Source organism: Polypterus senegalus, chromosome 6 (genome assembly GCF_016835505.1).
Source record: "Polypterus senegalus isolate Bchr_013 chromosome 6, ASM1683550v1, whole genome shotgun sequence".
NCBI lineage: Eukaryota > Metazoa > Chordata > Cladistia > Polypteriformes > Polypteridae > Polypterus > Polypterus senegalus.
Genome location: NC_053159.1, coordinates 102,843,743 through 102,864,339, shown reverse-complemented (window position 1 = coordinate 102,864,339; position 20,597 = coordinate 102,843,743). Strand labels below are relative to the sequence as shown.

Here is a 20,597-nt window from a genome sequence, read left to right as displayed (position 1 = left end):
CTAAACCTGCCATTCTTAAGTTCTCCCCCCACCATACCCCCCAACAACATACAAATACACACAATACATGGGCGGGAGACTACATGTGGCCATGGGATAAGGCAAAAGCACTTTGCTTACACCCATAGATTTCAAATGAACAAACTGCATCCTGTATAAAATGATGTAAAATTAGCCTGTCTTAAACACTCATAGCCAAGACTGGGTAGATTGCAGAAAAAACACAGTGTGGGGCATCTGAGATGCAGAGTTGTCAGACTGCATCTTGTTTTCAAAACTGGAATAACATTGTTCACAATCAAAATGAGTCGTGTGTCTTAAAAAATATTTATTTTACAAAGCATTAAGTACACACAAAGTAAGGTTAAGGAAGACCACTCCAAACACAGTGAACAAACAAAAGAAGAGTCTAATTTTACTTCTATGACTTTTACACACAGATTTGAATTCTTGTTTTCAGGTATGGTGGTTGGAGTGCCAAACTCAAGTACCTTCTACATATCATTCTCACATCGTTTTTCTTTTAGGCCATTGTGATATCCTTTAGTCAGTGAGTCTCAACCACAGACCATTTTCCTGCTCAAAATCTGAGCTAAGTTTCTGCATTAAGGTGACTTTAAACCTCATCTTAAGGTTAGTTTGAGGCCAGCAATGTCTTTACATGATGAGCCCTAAAAGCTGGGAAGCTAAGTCTTTCTGGGTCATGTAATTAAATGGGCAAAATGGTCCCTTTTTTCCCTGGCTTAAAGATACATGCTACTCCATAACACCACCCACCACCTACAGTGATCTTGTAAGCCCTGTATTATTTTCCATGTACCACACCCCTTTCTGTGTCAACAGAAAGGTCATATATCCTAAGCTCAAGTAGTTTTGTATGCATTTTATTTTTCTGGAGAAGCATTGCATACCTCCACCCAGTATTTTATTCTCTCTGGCAAACGCGCACACACACACACGCACACACAAAGATACTGTTGTTTAAGCACTCTTAGAAATATATCACAGTGGAACCTTTGCTCCTGAAAACCATTTGCTAATCAAACGCCACATCACAATGGGAAGATGGCTTACTTCAATGTATTTTACCCTATTTTCCTATGCTGCAAAAAGCAAGAAACAACAGATATGTTCAATATCAAATGGTATATAACTAACCAAAATCATCATATTGGTAACAAAATTATCAACTGGTGTTCAGGAAAAACATTCTGTTTAAAAATATGTTTATGGATTAAAACTACAGCCTTTCAGCTGATCAGCCATTAACTCATTGATTTACTGGTGACATCCTAGATGTTACCATTGTGTCTAGGAAGTTTTTCTTAAGTACACCAACAGTTTCAAATGAATGACTTTTGAAACTGAATTGACTTTATAATATACCAAATCATCTGCTGCAGCAGCCAGCAAAGCCATCTCATGTGTTACCATAAGTGAAGCACCTTTTTAAAGTAGGGATCTCTGCACTATTGACTTTGTTTTTACAATGATGAGTTGACAAATGTTTTACATTCAGTTGCAAAAACTTTTTTTTTATTTAAAAGGCCTGATTCATACCTGTCCCTACCCATGGGAGAGTCAATCTTCATTAGTCACTGTGACTAATGTTAAAAAGGGTAATAGAAGAACCATTTGTAATCATCTCCTACTCCATCCATCCATTGTCCACCACTTATCCAAGGTCAGGTCGCGGGGGCAGCAGCCTAAGCATCGAAGCCCAGACCTCCCTCTCCCCGGGCCACCTCTTCCAGCTCCTCTGAGGAGACCCCGAGGCGTTCCCAGGCCAGCCGGAAGATATAATCTCTCCAGCGTGTTCTGGGTCTGCCCTGTGGCCTTCTTCCAGTGGGACATGCCCTGAACACCCCCCCGGGAGGTGTCCAGGGGGCATCCTGACCAGATGCCCGAACAACCTCAACTGACTCCGTTAAATGCGGAGGAGCAGCGACTCTCCCTTAGAGATAGGGTGAGGAGTTCAGTTATCCGGGAGAGGCTCGGAGTAAAGTCCAGTCACCCTGCGGAGAAAACTCATTTCGGCCGCTTGTATCCACGATCTTGCTCTTTTGGTCACTACCCGAAGCTCGTGGCCATAGGTGAGGGTAGGAACATAGATCGACTGGTAAATGGATAGCCTTGCCTTTTGGCTCAGCTCTCTCTTCACCACGACAGACTGTTGCAGAGCCCACATTACTGCAGATGCTGCACTGATCCGTCTGTCACCCTCCCACTCCATTCTTCCCTCACTTGTGAACAAGACCCCAAGATACTTGAACTCCTCCACTTGAGGCAGTATGTGCTCCCAACCTGGAGAGAGCATTCCATCCTTTTCCGGAAAAGAACCATGGCCTCGAATTTAGAGGTGCTGACTCTCATCCCCGCCGCTTCACACTCGGCTGCGAACCGCTCCAGTGAGAGCTGGAGGTCACTGTCTGATGAGGCCAACAGAACCACGTCATCCACAAATTAGCAGAGATGACATTCTGAGGTCACCGAACCAGACCCCCTCCTCTCCTTGGCTGCGCCTAGAGATTCTGTCCATAAAACTTATAAACCGAATCGGTGACAAAGGGCAGCCCTGGCGGAGTCCAACCTCATCAGAAAACGAGTTTGACTTATTATCGGCAATGCAGACCAAGCTCCTACTCCTCCTGTACAGAGACTGAATGGCTCGTAACAACAAGCCTTGTACCCTGTACTCTTGGAGCACACCCCACAGGATGCTTCGAGGGACATGGTCGAATGCCTTCTCCAAATCCACAAAAAACATATGGACTGGTTGGGCAAACTCCCATGCCCCCTCTAGGATCCTGGCCAGGGTGTAGAGCTGGTCCAGTGTTCCACAGCTGGGACAGAATCCACATTGTTCCTCTTGAATCTGAGATTCGATCATTGACCGAACTCTCTTCTCCAGCACCCCTGAATAGACCTTACCAGGGAGGCTGAGGTCATCCTCCTTAAAAAGGGGGACCACCACCCCAGTTTGCCAATCCAAAGGCAATGCCCCAGATGTCCATGCAATGTTGCAGAGACGTGTCAACCAGAACAGCCCCACCACATCCAGAGCCTTGAGGAACCCAGGGTGAACCTCGTCCACCCCAGGGGCCCCACCACCTCAGAGCTTTTTAACTACCTCGGTGACCTTGACCCCGATATGGACAGCCCTCCCCCCGAGTCCTCTAGCTCTGCTTCCGCTAAGGAAGACATACTGTACTGGTGGGATTGAGAAGATCCTAAAAGTATTCCTTCCACCGGTAAATAACATCTGCAGTTGAAGTCAGCAGGGTCCCATCTCCACTGTACACAGTGTTGGTGGAGCACCACTTTCCCCTCCTGAGGCGCTTGACGGTTTGCCAGAAGCTTCTCAGTGTCTTCCAAAAGTTGTTTTCCATGGTTTCCCCAAACTCCTCCTCTGCCCCAGTTTTTGCCTCTGTAACAGCCGATTCCGCCACACGTTTGGCCCGCTGGTACCCCTCAGCTGCATCTCCTACTCATCCTTGAAACTCCAGACACTCATGACAGCCTTCTCTTCGACTACAACAGCAGCAGGAAGATTAAATAAATTATAATGCCCTGCTGATAGATTAACATTAAAACTGTATATTGTTAGGAACTAGTCCATAATAAGGAAGAAAATTAAGTATAAGAAATGGCTATAAACACATGGTACTTATCTCCTGTCAATTGTTTAAGAGTCTGCATGTGCATGTAATCTGTAGTTTTATTCCTGAGGTGTGTGTTTATTATTATTATTTTTTTTTAATTTAATTAACATATATATTTGTTCATATACTTTTCCATGGTCTACGTCCCTGTTAAATATAATTCCCTCATTGTTTCGTTTCCTTTCTGGAACTTTAGGGTTATTTTTTCCAGTATTCTCAATATTAAGTTTCTATATAAAAATTAAAGCAATAATAAGAACTTTACTGCACTAACGTGAAAAAATTTAACTTTTTTTTTTTCTTCAAAGAATATAGAAGATATTTTTAAATTCTATTTCACAATTCTTTTTAATGCCTGCAATAGATTTGTGACTTTGGTCTAGCCAGAGTAGAAGAGCTTGATGAATCTCGTCATATGACTCAGGAAGTTGTCACACAGTATTACCGAGCTCCAGAGATCCTAATGGGAAGCCGTCACTACTCCAATGCCATTGATATCTGGTCAGTTGGTTGTATCTTCGCTGAGCTACTTGGAAGAAGAATACTTTTTCAGGCACAAAGTCCTATTCAGCAGGTTAGTATAACACTAAAATATAAAAAAAATATAAACAAATATGTATACTGGTTATAGTAAAACATGTTCAGCATCATTAAAGCTGGATGTACATAATGTGATTTTTTTTTTTTGGTCCCTTTTGTCTACTAGTCTAATTATTTGCAGGTAGTAAGAGTATCTTGGTCTGTCTCTGTTTTTACCTCAATTGTTCCGGATTTCTTTGCAATAGAAAAGGTGTATGGTTTTTCAGTAATGAACATATAGATTAATGTTGTGTTATTATTATCACACTGAAGTGTGTGTTTACAGAATATTAGATTGTTTAAATTCTGAAGTTCATCATAAGGGCATAGTGTAGTAATAGTGTTTAGAGAATTTAAGGCTGTGGTTGCAGTACCACAAGTAACTTTCCAACCATTGTAAGGTAAATGTAATTGCTTTATATAATCCACAGATCTGAAATAATTTGATATTTTGTTTTTTGTGATGTATGAACTAATTAATTTCATCAATTACATTGTGATTTACAGTTGGATCTGATCACAGATCTGCTGGGAACACCCTCTCTAGAAGCCATGCGAACAGCGTGTGAAGGCGCCAAAGCGCATATACTCAGGAGTCCTCATAAGCAGGTAGGCAAACTCAAATACAAATATTGTAGACAAAAAGGAGTTTTGAATACAAATAGGTTGGAAGTGAGAGAATGTCAGATGTACTCAATTTGACATTTTTTATTGAGGTTCTTTCAAATTTGTCATGTTTAGGTGCTCCACTTAGAGTAGATCAAAGGATTGACCAACCATATTACAGAGAGAAAAAACAGCCAAGAGTAATTGTTCTGAAGGTCATGCCATATGTAGAAGCGAACCCTACTGTATCTTAACTGGAAGTTTAAACATCCTGTACTAGCTTTGGCAAAGTCTCCATCAGTAAAGTGACAAGTCAGTTTCTATTGCTCCTTGCATAACCCTAATGTCAGGGTAAAAAAAGTCTATATAATATTGCTATATAGTTCAGTGAAGCCCATACTGTATGCATCTTTCCCATGACAAGTTAATGAACCTAGAAGGACTTTCTATATGTTTGAAGGATCTGTATTTTTTTAAAACAGAAGAGCTGTGGAAGAAGCCAATAGGCGTTCTGCTTGCAAATTGTTAATAATTTCATCAGTGTGTGTGTGTCACGGTCGTGTCCTTTGTTGACTTTTCCTAAATTGCTGCATTGCAAATGCTTATATTGTTCTAACTTTAAAATTCTATTTAGAAAATGTAATTAGTGACTGCATTTGCTTGTCCTGTCACTCTTTTTGACATTGTTGAACATTGTTGCCCAAATGTGAATTTCTATCTCTTCTGCAGACAGCTAAAAAATAATCAAATAGAAAATGTTACACTTACAGTCACTCACATGGTTTCACAATGTGTCATCAAGAAAATATAAAAATCTGGAAAACTGACAGTGCTATAGTTATTTTAGTTACATAAAAGCCAAATATAAACTCATTTGAAATGACAGTAAAATGTTTTTGTTTAACTTAGAATACAAAATACACAACTAACATCAGTTTGTTATGGGTTATGTTAAGGAAAAAAACTTACAAGAAAGCACATCGTGGACAGTAAAAGCCATGAGTGAAAAACACAGCACTGTAAAGCAGGTCACTCGCAATGTTTTCGCAGATTAATCAGAAGCAACATCCATTAATTAAAAATTTGTTTTGAGTACCACTATATTGAAAAGCTGGTGCATATATTGAATTGCATTCACACACAGTTATATGTATTGATTTATATACACACATAGTGGTTTAACAGCAGATGCACGCTCAAATTTTATTTTTATATATATATATATATATATATATATACAGTAATCCCTCGCTATATCGCTTTGACTTTCGCGGTTTCGCTCTATCGCGGATTTTATATGAAAGCATAACTAAATATATAACTCAGATTTTTTGCTGCTTCTTGGGTTCTGCAGACAATGTGTCTTTTTTTCTTCTTGTACATGCTTCCTTAGTTGGTTTGCCCAGTTGATTTCATACAAGGGACGCTATTGGCAGATGACTGAGAAGCTAACCAATCAGAGCACGCAGTTAAGTTCTCCTGACTGAGAAGCTAACCAATCAGAGCACGCAGTTAAGTTCCTGCCTGCTGAATGCGGTGTTAACCAGGAAGTCTCGTCTCGCTCATTCAGCATCAACGTGTTTTGCTGTGTAAAGAGTTTTGCTCTTTTGTGTTTATCTTTGTGCATAGTCAAGCCCTTCATTATGGCTCCAAAACGATCTGCTACTACTTCAGGGGCCGTGCCCAAGCGCAAACGGAAGATGTTAACGATTGCCGAAAAGGTAAACGTTTTGGATTTGTTGAAGGCTACGATTCTTTTTATTTAAAAAGTAGGAAAGGAATATAAGATCTACGGCCGCAGTGTCCTTTTAACCAGGGTGCAAAACAAGTTGTAAGTGGATGTAGTAAGGCAGTAGTCTGGATGGAATCTGCTTTAGGGATTTGGATTGAAGACTGCCGGAAGAAGAACAACGGCAGTGCTACACAATTGCCTGAAGTGGCTGCTTTAAGGGCTGTAACGCTCTCCTTTGTTGTGCAGTAAAATAACACTCATTGTTATCGGACAAGTCATCGTGTCATTGTTGGTGAGTAACCATAATTAATTTTCTACTTACAGTACTTAGTACATGTACATACGTTTAGTGTCACTGTACACACATTTACTGTATACTATTTTTCTTGCATTGTACGTATTTATTGCTGGTGGCATGTCTATCGTAATGGCTGTAACATGTGATATCGGAGACACTCAATATCTTTAAAATAGTATTTAGGTTTTACTGTATATAAACAGTGTGTTTATATACATAATTTCAATGAATCTTACCTAATATCTAAGAGAATACAACGGGATTATGCTGTATAACTCTGCGGGGAATATTTATAAACCGTGTGGGAGAGTTTATAAGGGCTTAAAATATATAAAAATAACCATAGAAACATATGGTTTCTACTTCGCGGATTTTAACCTATCGCGGGGGGGTCTGGAACGCAACCCCCGCGATCGAGGAGGGATTACTGTATACACACAATTTTTTTTTTTTTTTTACTAAACAGTGACTCATTGACAACCAAGTCTCACTTTGTATCAGTTTTTCTGTCTTCAGCACAATACAATCTCAGATGTGTGTCATCATCCTCATTTAACACAAGCAAAGAAAACACTGTTGATTATTGCATTTGTAAGTAAACACAGAACATTAATGTTAATGAACAGTTATTTCTGATTTTTTATGAAAATTTTATGAGAATTGTTTATGCTCTTTCATTCGGTGTCGAGCAAACCTGACAATTCTGGAATTCAATTTTGGATAGCTATTGATGTGAATAACACATTTATACTAAATGCTATTTCCTCTATTTGGAGAACGATCTTACTCATTTACCAGTGAAAGACAGTCTTCAGCTATGAAGATGCAGCTCATTGAGCCTTTCACAGGCAGTAGAAGAAATGTTGCACCGGACAATATTTTCACATCACTTTCCATGGGAAATAACCTATTGCCAAAAAGTCAAACCTACTCTGTTCTGAACAGTAAACAAAATGAGATGGAAACAGCCACACCAGTCAGAAAGGCAACACAGGAGCAGACTAATAAAAACAGTAATTTCTTCACTTTACCATTCAGCGTGTTTTGCAATTGTGTCTGCACGTCCCATTGCTTACGATTAGCGTTTGGATACAGTTTACAAAGCTAACTTTACAGAAAAGACTAAATTAAAAAGAAATGTAAGCGTTAGGTTAATTGTCAACTCTAAACTGCCTTTAAAATATGAGTGTGTACACGAGAGATCCTGCCTAGCACTTGATGCTGCTAGGGTATGTTCCAACTGTAACCCTGAATTTGATTATGCAATTTTCAGAATATGATGTAATTTTGTGTTGTCTCTATATCGCTAGCTATGTATTGTAAAATATCACAAATTTAGAATTTATGTACTGACATAGCAAGGTGTTTCTTTTTTTTGTGATTTTTATTTGCCATAGCAAGATGTTTCTTTTATAGTGTGATTTTATTTGCCAAAATGATTCTTACTATATTTAAATGCTTAATGATTTTTTCCATGCCAACATGTACTTTCTTTGAAACAATTAGTGTCCTCGCAGTTTGATTATATCAGTAAATTTAACTCTGTAAATTGATCTAGGTAAGTTTCTGACCAATGCATTAAATAAATCTTAGGATTGTGTGGTGCTCTGCAATACACTGGGACTACAAATGTTTGTAAAGTGGTTTAATACAGGTTACTCAGTACACACACATCTCTTTACCACAATCGAAACATTTAGGAAGAATCACCTACTCAAACATTTAATTTGCTGTTCTTCTAGATTTTTAATTGTTTATGACATTCTCTTGAATGCTTAAGGGTTAGGTTTCTGTAAGAGAAGGTATTTTACTATGTGGTCAGAAAAAATACACTGGAAATGTTCTTTTCGTGTCATATAACATTTATAGCCAGTTCTGTTCAATAACCAAATGGAAAACACAAACATCTTCAGATGTAATATTTGTGAAATATCTCATATGAAATTAGTCTTCACACAAAGGTGCTTAAGTGATCAGTTAGTTGGTAATTATGAATGTTCATTCCTTCCATATACTATAGTAGCTTAATCCTGTAGGCCTTGTGTCATCACATTATTTTTTTAAATTAAACTGAATATTGTCATGTCTATTTATCTTTATACAACTTATAGGTTCAACATAAGGAAAACAACTATGGTTTCCAATTGATGAAAATGTTTAATATGAAGTGTAGCTCAAACAAATTGTCTGAAGTCTGTATTTTCATTCCTTACTGTAGGAGTCTTCAGTTTGATGTTGGTTTTGGTCCAATTAAATTGTCAAACAAATTCAGTGGGACAGTCTTTCAGCACAATTAGGTCAAATATCATTCTTTCTTTTTAGTGATGATATTCATTTAATTGTATGTTGCACACTGAGAGGCTTTTTCCCTGTTGGTTAATTCTGTAAAAATCAGTAATTGATATTCATTCAAACCAATTTGTTGGTTTGCTCCATGGTCTAGATTTGTGCTTTAAAGATGGACATTAATGAGACTATTTATCAACTTGGTTATTTTAAATAGTAAAAAAAAAAAAAATACTTCACCAAAGAAAAGTAACTTCACAGCATCAAGATTAATAAGAAAGGCAGATCCTTTGAAAATGTTTTACTTCCAGTTTCATATACAGAACTATCAAAAAACTACTGGAGGTGCTATTTATACAGTAGCAAGGGTTCACATTCTTCAGGCTGGCTGCCAGATACCACACCTATTTGTCAAGAACATCAAAATTGACTTAAAGGAAATGTAGTGCTATGACACTCAAAAATCCCTGGATCGTCAAAGCATTATAATAACATCTTGAGCAAGCAAATTACACATTATAATGGCCTTGTGCAGCAATAACAATTTGTGTAATGATACTCCATCATCATTTCAGATCTACAAAAACATGCCCAGATACTGTATACTGTATATACTAAATTTAGAGGACGCTGGGAAAAACTGTTAAATTACATTTACAAAAATATTATAATCATTCTCAAACTTAATGGTTAACATTTATGTAGTTGATTAAAGAGTTCCAGTTTTGTTTTGTTGTTACATTCTGCCTTTTTTATTTTATTTTATTAAGTTCATACCCAGTTTTCAATATGCAGAAGTAATATGTTAAAGTTTAGTTGTCTTTGGCCTTGTGTCTCCTTCGTTAAACACAACACTGAGATGGTTCTTATATGGAAAAGCTAGCATTGCTTAACAGTGACGGTGTAGCTGTTTGTGTAAACATTTGAGGTTTTGGACATTTATCATGTGGTGGACTGGTAGAGCTTAAAAATTGGTAAGTAAAACACTACTTTTTACTGTTACAGGTAAAAGCAACCATATTAATTTTTCTGTTTTAAAGTGATTAACACTGAACTCAGGTTCAGTTGGTATAGTCTGACATGATTCTGCTAATTTATGTTTTTGATAATTAGAACAGTGTGATTTTTAGAACATTATGATAATTAGAACATTGCGCTTTAAACGTATATGTAATATGTTTGATGTTTCCTGTTTTTTTCAGCCCTCTCTTCCTGTTTTGTATACCCTGTCAAGCCAGGCTACTCATGAGGCAGTTCATCTTCTTTGTCGGATGCTTGTCTTTGATCCAGTGAGCATTCCTCTTTTATATTATACTCTGGCATTTTGAAGGGCATGTTTTCATATGCATAATGATTATTTTAGTGTATACTCGCTTCGCTCGCCAACCCCCGGGTTTGGTCCTGTGAAAATACAACTTAGAGTGTTTTTTTTTCCATGGTAATTGTTACATATGCAGTATGTTCACTTTTTATTTTAAAACTTCAGTAAAAACAATATTTGGAATGAAATATTCTTCATAATTGCATTGAATTTTGATTCCTTGTTTGGTCTTAAAGCGTGATAATGCAACATATAACTGGCCATGAGTGAATATCATTTCTTTGTCTCTTACAAATAAACGACTTTTTCAAATGCTTGTCCTTGTGATTTGTTAATTGTCATTGCAAAAGCTATTCTCACAGGAAACTGTAAACATTTTAATATGAATGGCATATCAAGATCTCCTTTTTGCCCGAACACCGTTTCGAGTTCATTCAATAAAAATAAGACTTCCTGATAAAGCAATCAATTTACGGAAGTGGGAATATCCAGAGCCGATGTAGCCGGTGGCATTGTTCTCAAGAAGCTGCAGATTTCCGGCCATTGTGGATTCCATGTCATTGTAATAAATAAATCTGGCCGACCGATAGTTCTGCATATTGCCATTGCATCATGATATAACTGTTGCAATGCTCTTGAACTACTTTGATATGATGATGGTAATATTACTGCTTTACCTATTTTTAATTTGTCTGAACTATTGATATTTGAATTTTGAACGTGATCAATGAGACCTTGCATATGTTCAGTTCTAAGTTTAGCTTGATTTGATTTAATCAAAAAGAGACGAGTAGCTGCAACTTTTATATACGCATTAATAATGTAATGTTGCAATAGATGTTGACATGATAGAAGTACTGTAGGTTAAATATATGGGAACGTATCGCTGATTTTGACCCGAAATATTGTGTGGGTGTTATTCATTTTTCTGAATGCGTTCATTTCATATTGTACAACCATCCTGTTTCGCCATCTGGGAGAAGCTAAAGAAAGAGTAAAGGGATGGGATGTGGCGATTTATTTGACATACAGTGCATCCAGAAAGTATTCACAGTGCATCACTTTTTCTACATCTACATATTCCAAAATGGATTAATTTTTTTCCTCAGAATTCTACACACAACACCCCATAATGACAACGTGAAAAAAGTTTACTTGAGATTTTTGCAAATTTATTAAAAATAAAAAAATTGAGCATGTACTGTACATAAGTATTCACAGCCTTTGCCATGAAGCTCAAAATTGAGCTCAGATGCATCCTGTTTCCCCTGATCATCCTTGAGATGTTTCTGCAGCTTAATTAGAGTCCACCTCTGGTAAATTCAGTTGATTGCACATGATTTGGAAAGGCACACACCTGTCTATATAAGGTCCCACAGTTGATAGTTCATGTCAGAGCACAAACCAAGCATGAAGTCAAAGGAATTGTCTGTAGACCTCCGAGACAGGATTGTCTCGAGGCACAAATCTGGGGAAGGTTACAGAAAAAATTCTGCTGCTTTGAAGGTCCCAATGAGCACAGTGGCCTCCATCATCCGTAAGTGGAAGAAGTTTGAAACCACCAGGACTCTTCCTAGAGCTGGCTGGCCATCTAAACTGAGCGATTGGGGGAGAAGAGCCTTAGTCAGGGAGGTGACCAAGAACCCGATGGTCACTCTGTCAGAGCTCTAGAGGTCCTCTGTGGAGAGAGGAGAACCTTCCAGAAGGACAACCATCTCTGCAGCAATCCACCAATCAGGCATGTATGGTAGAGTGGTCAGACGGAAGCCACTCCTTAGTAAAAGGCACCTGGCAGCCCGCATGGAGTTTGCCAAAAGGCACCTGAAGGACTCTCAGACCATGAGAAACAAAATTCTCTGATCTGATGAGACAAAGATTGAACTCTTAGGTGTGAATGCCAGGTGTCACGTTTGGAGGAAACCAGGCACCGTTCATCACCAGGCCAATACCATCCCTACAGTGAAGCATGGTGGTGACAGCATCATGCTGTAGGAATGTTTTTCAGTGGCAGGAACTGGGAGACTAGTCAGGATAAAGGGAAAGATGACTGCAGCAATGTACAGACACATCCTGGATGCTCCAGAGTGCTCTTGACCTCAGACTGGGGTGACAGTTCATCTTTCAGCAGGACAACGACCCCAAGCACACAGCCAAGATATCAAAGGAGTGGCTTCAGGACAACTCTGTGAATGTCCTTGAGTGGCCCAGCCAGAACCCAGACTTGAATCCGATTGAACATCTCTGGAGAGATAAAATGGCTGTGCACCGACGCTTCCCATCCAACCTGATGGAGCTTGAGAGGTGCTGCAAAGAGGAATGGGTGAAACTGGCCAAGGATAGGTGTGCCAAGCTTGTGGCATCATATTCAAAAAGACTTGTGGCTGTAATTGCTGCCAAAGGTGCATCTACAAAGTATTGAGCAAAGGCTGTGAATACTTATGTACATGTGATTTCTCCATTTTTTTATTTTTAATAAATTTGCAAAAACCTTGAATGAACTTTTTTCACATTGACATTATGGGGTGTTGTGTGTAGAATTCTGAGGAAAAAAATGAATTTAATCAATTTTGGAATAAGGCTGTAACATAACAAAATGTGGAAAAAGTGATGTGCTGTGAATGCTTTCCAGATGCACTGTAAATGACAAAATTTCGAAATTATTATCGCTGACAATTCATCAAATGTTGATTTATTATAAATGCGACTGTGATCTTTCGGATACATATAGAAATCCAAGAAAATTTCTTTGTTCATGTTTTCCTGATACATTTCATGGCAAAATAAAATGTGTAGTCAGAAGTGTAAGAAATGCTGTCAAACAATGAAGTACAGGCAAACAATGAAGTTATTTATCAGAAAATATATCTATGAAGTGGTTGTCAAAGCATATTTTTTCAACTGTAAATGTAACAATGTGAGTTTTAGTACTTTTGAAATAAAAATTTCACAGTAAATAAAATTTCCAAATTTAGGATTTGTTATTCAGTAAAAATAAAGTATCCAATAAATTTACAAGGAACTGTATAGTGAGTAAATGCACAAATACACATCAGTATAAAAATACAGAATGAAACACCTAGCTGTAGGGAGTATAGAACATATCACACCTTCCATTGATAATTTTACAGATCCAAATACATACTGGTTTGTGTGTAGTGTAAATATTTTTTGAATATGGAATTTTGAAAAATGCAGCTATATAGATTTACATTTTTATCGTTGACTGAAATAGTTCCATTTGACAACTGGAGACGTCATGTCATAGGTGCTCAGCCATTGCTATTGCAGCACAAGGTGATTGTAAAGATGTGAACAAGAGATGAACTTGGCAACAATGGTTCTAGCAAGGTCCTCGGTAGTGATCTGTGCTCAGTGCAGCACCATCTGTAGAGATATGATGCATTTAACTGGTAATGTCTTACTCCATGTACTAATTGTCACATGTTTGCAAAGTAAATCTTGACATTTAAGATTTTGCCATATAATGCTTAATAAATTAAAGTACCCCTGAAATAGCTCATGAAGCAAGTAAGGCTTAATTTGATCAAGTTTCCAATTTTTTCTAGCCTCAGTCCAGAATTCCTCTCTTTGGCTTTGTGGCTAAGCGCTCCCTAATAGTCACAAGCCTTGGACTCCCTCTGCTCAGTAGATGGGCAGCTTCAAAGCTGCAATCGCAAATTTCCGTGTGTGCAACATTAGGTTTAAAATGTTTATCAGTAGCCTGGAATTTTTTTTTTCTTTTTCCCAGAATAAGCAAATATATATAAAGAATCTGATCCGTAAATTGGAATTGATATCCATTGTGATGTCAACCTGATTAATGGTGTTAATACTTGTTCTCAGAAATAAGATCCATATGTGGAGCCCTTACAGTAGCTAGGTGTTGGAGTCCTTAATTGATGTTTTACGTCGCCGTGTAATGCAGTTGATTATTATTATTATTTTTTTTTTTTAATCACCTTGTACCTAAAAGGAGGTGCAACTTTTTTTTTTTTTTTGGGACTATTAAGATAAAGTGTTTAAATAGTCACAAAATCAGACACCTTTTGTTTCTAATATGAATGAAATAAAATGATGGAAAGACAGCAAAAAAATGCTCATTTTGTTGTTTTGTTGTTTTTTTAAATAACATACTTTTAATGTTTACAAAGTAATATAGCAGCATTTTAAGCAGCGAGACCCAAGTGGAATGACTTAGTAATATGAAGAAATGCTAATAAAAAGAGGCTAAATTATCAAGCACTAAATTTGCTCTCTTTTAGACAAACAGCCACCAGATAGTTATTCTTTCATAATTCTTAATGAAGATAAGTACATTTGATTATGTGTTACAAATGTGCATAGTCCTATGTGTATATAGATAGATGTAGGCATATTTATATAGCAATACAACTATAGATATATAGGTATATAAGTGTGTAGATATACTGTAGATATATGTACTTAAAGGTAAATGGACATACAGAGAGAGATACTGTAGACATGTAGAATATAAGTGCAATTAAATGCAAACTGATGGGAAAAAAGTATATGAAATGATTGTAATGATGGCCAGCTTAGTCTGGTTTACACCTTCTGCTCTGACAAGACTGTATGTCAGCATTGCACACACAAACAATACAGGCCCGCACACCTGAAGTGAAAATATGATACTATGTGTCAGCTTATGAAGCCAGTGGAATCAGATGTATCTGTTTAGCTATGGCACATTTCCATCATGTTGTGAGTATGCGGATATGCTGCATGCCAATCTGGAGGTTAGTTAAAAGTATAAGATCTTATATATGTAAGGTACAAATCTGCTGTCACCTATTAGCCATCCACTGCCAAACTGTTTTTTGCACTATGAAACACTGCTTAATTGTCTCAGATGAGGGTATCATGTATACTCAGAGGCCTCTTTGCCACAATATCTGTAAAAAGTGCTTGGAGATTACAAACCACGTGTATGCTTAAAACTGAAGCTAGACTCCAAGTGGCTGAAAATACTGTATGAATAAATGTCAGTTAAACCAAACGAATTAAACTGAATAGTGTGTATAAGTTGGATTCATTCTGGTGGCTGGTGTCAGAGACAAAGATATCCACAGATATTGTTCTGAGTATCTTTCATTTTTATTGCAGCCGCATTATTTCTCCAAAAACATAACAACCCACAATTCTTGTCTTTCCCTTTTCATCCTACCATATTTAACCAGTTTCAATATAGAAGACATCTTTGCCAAAGTAAAGCTAGCTGCAACCCTAGAAAGCAGATTCTTTTAAAATTTTAAGAACTTACAAATGACATTGACTTACAAATTTTGAATTATTAAAAGCCAAAATTATGTAAGCAAACTTAAAAATTTATCTCTATAATGTAATTGTACAAATGCATAACTGAATTTCTTCATGAAAATTGTGCACATCATCTATTTAAGTATACATTTTAGTATTTTAAATTTTCAGAGGATTTTTCTTAACGTAAATATGTGGAGTTTGGCCTAGTAACTGCTATTTGTAGCTACATTTGGTACAAGAATTAGCCGGCTTAACAAAAACTTAGAAATTACTGATTTAATGTGCTACTTTATCTGTGATCGGATTAAGAGAGATTACTGTGCTTTGACTAGAGAGGTTAGAAGTATCATCATCAAGCCCTTCCGTGAGAACCCTAAATCCAAAGAGGACTGTTTCATTTATGTTAGGTAGAATGCCCAGAGGAGACTGGGCGGTCTCATGGTCTGGAATCCCTACAGATTTTATTTTTTCTCCAGCCGTCTGGAGTTTTTTTGTTTTTTCTGTCCCCTGGCCATTGAACCTTACTCTTATTCGATGTTAATGTTGATTTATTTTGTTTTATAATTGTGTCTTTCATTTTTCTATTCTTTAATATGTAAAGCACTTTGAGCTACTGTTTGTATGAAAATGTGCTATATAAATAAATGTTGTTGTTGTTGAAGTAAACAATGTGCAAAGGTGGAATTCAGTTTAGATTTGTTAACCAGATCAAGGTGTATTTGCCAGATCCAAGGTTCCAGTACACCCAGCCAAATTTGTGTCTGTTTGGGGAAAACAAAAAATAAAATAATACATGATAAGAATTTGTAACTTAAAAGAATATTAAACTTGTATGGAAGGCATGATAAGTAGTATTTCATTAGACTTATGGTAATTAGTTTGTAAGAAACCATACTGGCTTCAGAGCAACTATTTTTAATTTTAATTATTCCCATATATTATATTTTGCTTACAGAAAAATAAAAATTGTCCATGATTTGTTATATTAAACATATACCTTTTACAGTATATTAGAAATATGTCTTATGTCAGTTTGAAATAGTACATGAATTCATTCTTGTTATTTATTTAAGAAAACTGCACATGCTATAATAGATTTGATATTCCTCACCACCACATTCTTTATTTTTTTTTTTAGAATTAAACCTTAGAAGTCTGCATTTGTTCTCTCCTTCATAAGGCATATGTGTAGTAATTATTTTTATGTTCTAAGTGATATTCCAGATACATAAAAGAGTGTTTAATTTATCCAACACTTTTTTCTTTTATTCCAGTCAAAAAGAATATCTGCTAAAGATGCCTTGGCTCACCCATACTTGGATGAGGGCAGGTTACGCTACCACACCTGCATGTGCAAATGCTGTTATACCACTTCTTCTGGCCGGGTTTATACCAGTGACTTTGAGCCAATTACTAATCCCAAATTTGATGATGGGTTTGAAAAGAACCTCACTTCAGTTCGTCAGGTTAAAGGTAAAATGATCTTATTGAAAAGATTACATTGAAAGTATATTATTCATGTTTGTTAATTTTGGTTTTACATTGTGTTTGTCAATGAATTAATATGCATCTTTTGGACATTGGTATGCAAAGAAAAGTATTAGAGGAAAAATATGTTTGGTAATTCTTTTATTTGTTGGTAGGTAAAGTAAAAAAAAATGTGCTGTAATCATATGTGAAAAAATATATTCAGTTCTTAAACTCCACTAAAGTTTTGCCAGTCAATAGGGTAATTAGGGTGTGCAGTTTGATTAATAATCACACTTATATTAATCGATAGAGAGATACTTTATTAATCCCAAGGGGAAATTCACATACTCCAGCAGCAGCATACATAAAGAACAATATTAAATTAAAGAGTGATAAAAATGCATTTATAACAGACAATAACTTTGTATAATGTTAACGTTTACAAATTACCCAACACCCACCAAGGGGTGGAATTGAAGAGTCGCATAGTGTGGGGGAGGAACGATCTCCTCAGACTGTCAGTGGACCAAGATAGTGACAGCATCCTGAGCCTGCCTTCCTCACCAGTTTGTCCAGGCATGAGTTGTCCCTCTTATTTATGCTGCATCCTCAGCACACCACCGCTTAGCAAAAGGGCACTTGCCACAACCATCTGATAGAACATCTGCAGCATCTTATTGCAGATGTTGAAAGACACCAGCCTTCTAAGGAAGTATAGTCGGCTCTGTCCTTTCTTACACAGAGCATCAGTATTGGAAATCCAGTCCAATTTATCATCCAGCTGCACTCCCAGGTTTTTATAGGTCTTTACCCTCTGCACACAGTCACCTCTGATAATCACGGGGTCCATGAGGGGCCTGGTCCTCCTAAAATCCTCCACCAGCTCCTTGGTTTTGCTGGTGTTCAGGTGTAAGTGGTTTCAGTCGCACCATTTAACAAAGTCCTTGATTAGGTTCCTATACTCCTCCTCCTGCCCACTCCTGATGCAGCCCACGATAGCACTGTCATCAGCGAACTTTTGCATGTGGCAGGACTCTGAGTTGTATTGGAAGTCCGATGTATATAGGCTGAACAGGACTGGAAAAAGTGCAGTCCCCTGCGGCGCTCCTGTGTTGCTGACCACAATGTCAGAACTGCAGTATTCTGAGGTGAGAGTGGGTTAGGGTGTTCAAACCTGTTAAAGAAGTTGTTCATCTGGTTTGCTCTCTCCATGTCTCTCTCGATGGTGGCATCCCGCTTTGAGCTGCAGCCAGTGATGATCTTCATCCCATCCCACACTTCCTTCATGCTATTATTCTGCAACTTTTGCTCCAGCTTTGTCCTGTACTGTTCCTTCGTCGCCCTGAGCTGGACTCGGAGTTCCTTCTGCACGCACTTGAGCTCATGCTGATCACTGCCTTTAAAAGCCATTTTCTTCTGGTTCAAAAGGCCCTTGATGTCACTTGTAATCCATGTATTGTTGTTAGCATAGCAGCGTACTGTTCGTACTGGAACTACAATGTCCATACAGAGGTTGATGTAGTCAGTAGTGCAATCAACAACCTCCTCAATGTTCTCACTATAAGGTCCTTGCAGGATATCCCAGTCTGTAGTTCTAAAGCAGTCTCTCAGAGCCTGCTCTGCCTCAGGGGACCACTTCCTGAATGAGCACGTGGTTGTAGGTAGCTCCCTCACTCTTGGTTTGTAGTGAGACTGAAGCAGAACAAGGTTATGATCTGCTTTCCCAAGCGCAGGCAGCGGGGTGGCACTGTATGTGTCTTTAACATTTGCATACAGTAGGTCAATAGTCCTATTTCCCTGGGTGTTACAATCCATATGCTGGGAGAAGGCAGGTAATGTTTTGTCCAGCATCACATGGTTAAAATCTCCCGAGATTAGCACAAGCGCCTCGGGGTGCTTTGTTTGTAGTTTAGCAACAGCAGAATGGATGATGTCACCCGCTATCTCCACGTCCACCCGAGGAGAGATGTGACTAACTTTAGCCTTTACCATTAGAGTCAATGCATAGAATTGAATGTCATAATCAGAAGAAATCCAGAAAGTCTTCAGAAATAAACTGCTGATTAAAAGTAAACCTTTTTGATGGACATTGTCTTTGTTGGAGACAAGCTTAACACTGCTTTACACAGTAATATCTTTATTCCACTGGTCAAGTGTACCTATCACGTAGCCAGCTCATATCACTATTTCACTCAAGATATTGTCCACATCAAGGACATCAAAGACTTACAAATCCTGTGAAACCCAAAAGCCACCCTCCAACACTGGAGTCAATATATCTCAACAATCTGCAGCAATGAATTCCTGCACCCTCCAATAGCAACTAGAGAACCCATCCCTCATCCTGTCTCACTAATCACTTCCCACAACACCAAAGCAAATGCGCAAATTAGTGCCCTATACATCTGCTATGCCACACAATTAAGAAATTTGAATGCGCCCTTGAAACTTACCTTCACACCATTGTTAGCAACATTACCAAGCAATGGGGTTTCGTTAAGAGTATAAAACAACAGATATGATTTAAGCTGCCCGCCTGCCTAAGGAGAGCCATCACGAACAGAATAAATTGATCCATATGGTATTCTTGGATCTGGAGAAGGCATTTAATAGAGTCCTCCCCTCAAACTTACTTGGTCAACCCTTTGATCCCATTACGTTCTTGAAGCCTATGTGCACCTGAAGCCAGCGTTAGAGATGTTGTACAGTGTCCCAGTGTGTTGCTGCCATTTACTGTACCAAGTTGGTGTGCATCAAGAATCGGCTGTCGTCCCTTTATTCTTTACCCTCTGCTTGTACATGGCCATGGCAGAGATCCAAACGCTGCACACCGATAATATCCTGTTTACAAAAGAAACATGCCAAGACCTCAAACTCTGCACGCAACAAAAGATGTTTTTGGAGGGGAATGAATTTTGCATGAAACTCCAGAAGACAGAATACTTGAAATAAGCATTGATACACAAGACCTCAATAAGGCCACTAATTTCAATAACCTAGGATTGCTCGTCCGCTTCAGTGGTGACACCTTCCTCATCCTTGTGCACAAGTCAGTATGGCATGGCTTAAATGGCCCCAGGTTAATGGAGTCCTCAGTGAATGCAAGATGCCAGGATACCTCAAGGCAAGACAACAGTCAAACCTGTCGCCCAGTATGGTACAGAGTGTTTGCCAATGACCTTGACACAAGAAAAAGCACTCCATATTATGAAAACATGGGTGCTCCGCTGGACACTTGGGTAACATGGCTCAACCATGTGTTCAATATATACATATGGGAGTTGCCAGTCTCTGATGGTATAATCATGTGATCCACTGAAACAAACAGACAGTTGCAAGGAGTGCCCTCTGCCTTAGTGCAAG

The 20,597-nt window shown here is 38.0% G+C and overlaps 1 protein-coding gene across 1 annotated transcript in view; it reads left to right on the top strand.

Annotated features, from left to right (window-relative positions):
* nlk2 (nemo-like kinase, type 2) overlaps positions 1-20,597 on the top strand; it is a 144,219-nt gene that overhangs the window by 120,898 nt on the left and 2,724 nt on the right. The window contains exons 6-9 of the mRNA XM_039756650.1: positions 4,027-4,236; positions 4,749-4,850; positions 10,366-10,452; positions 17,039-17,237. Coding sequence (XP_039612584.1) covers positions 4,027-4,236; positions 4,749-4,850; positions 10,366-10,452; positions 17,039-17,237 — 598 coding nt within the window. The remainder of the gene's footprint in view (positions 1-4,026; positions 4,237-4,748; positions 4,851-10,365; positions 10,453-17,038; positions 17,238-20,597) is intronic.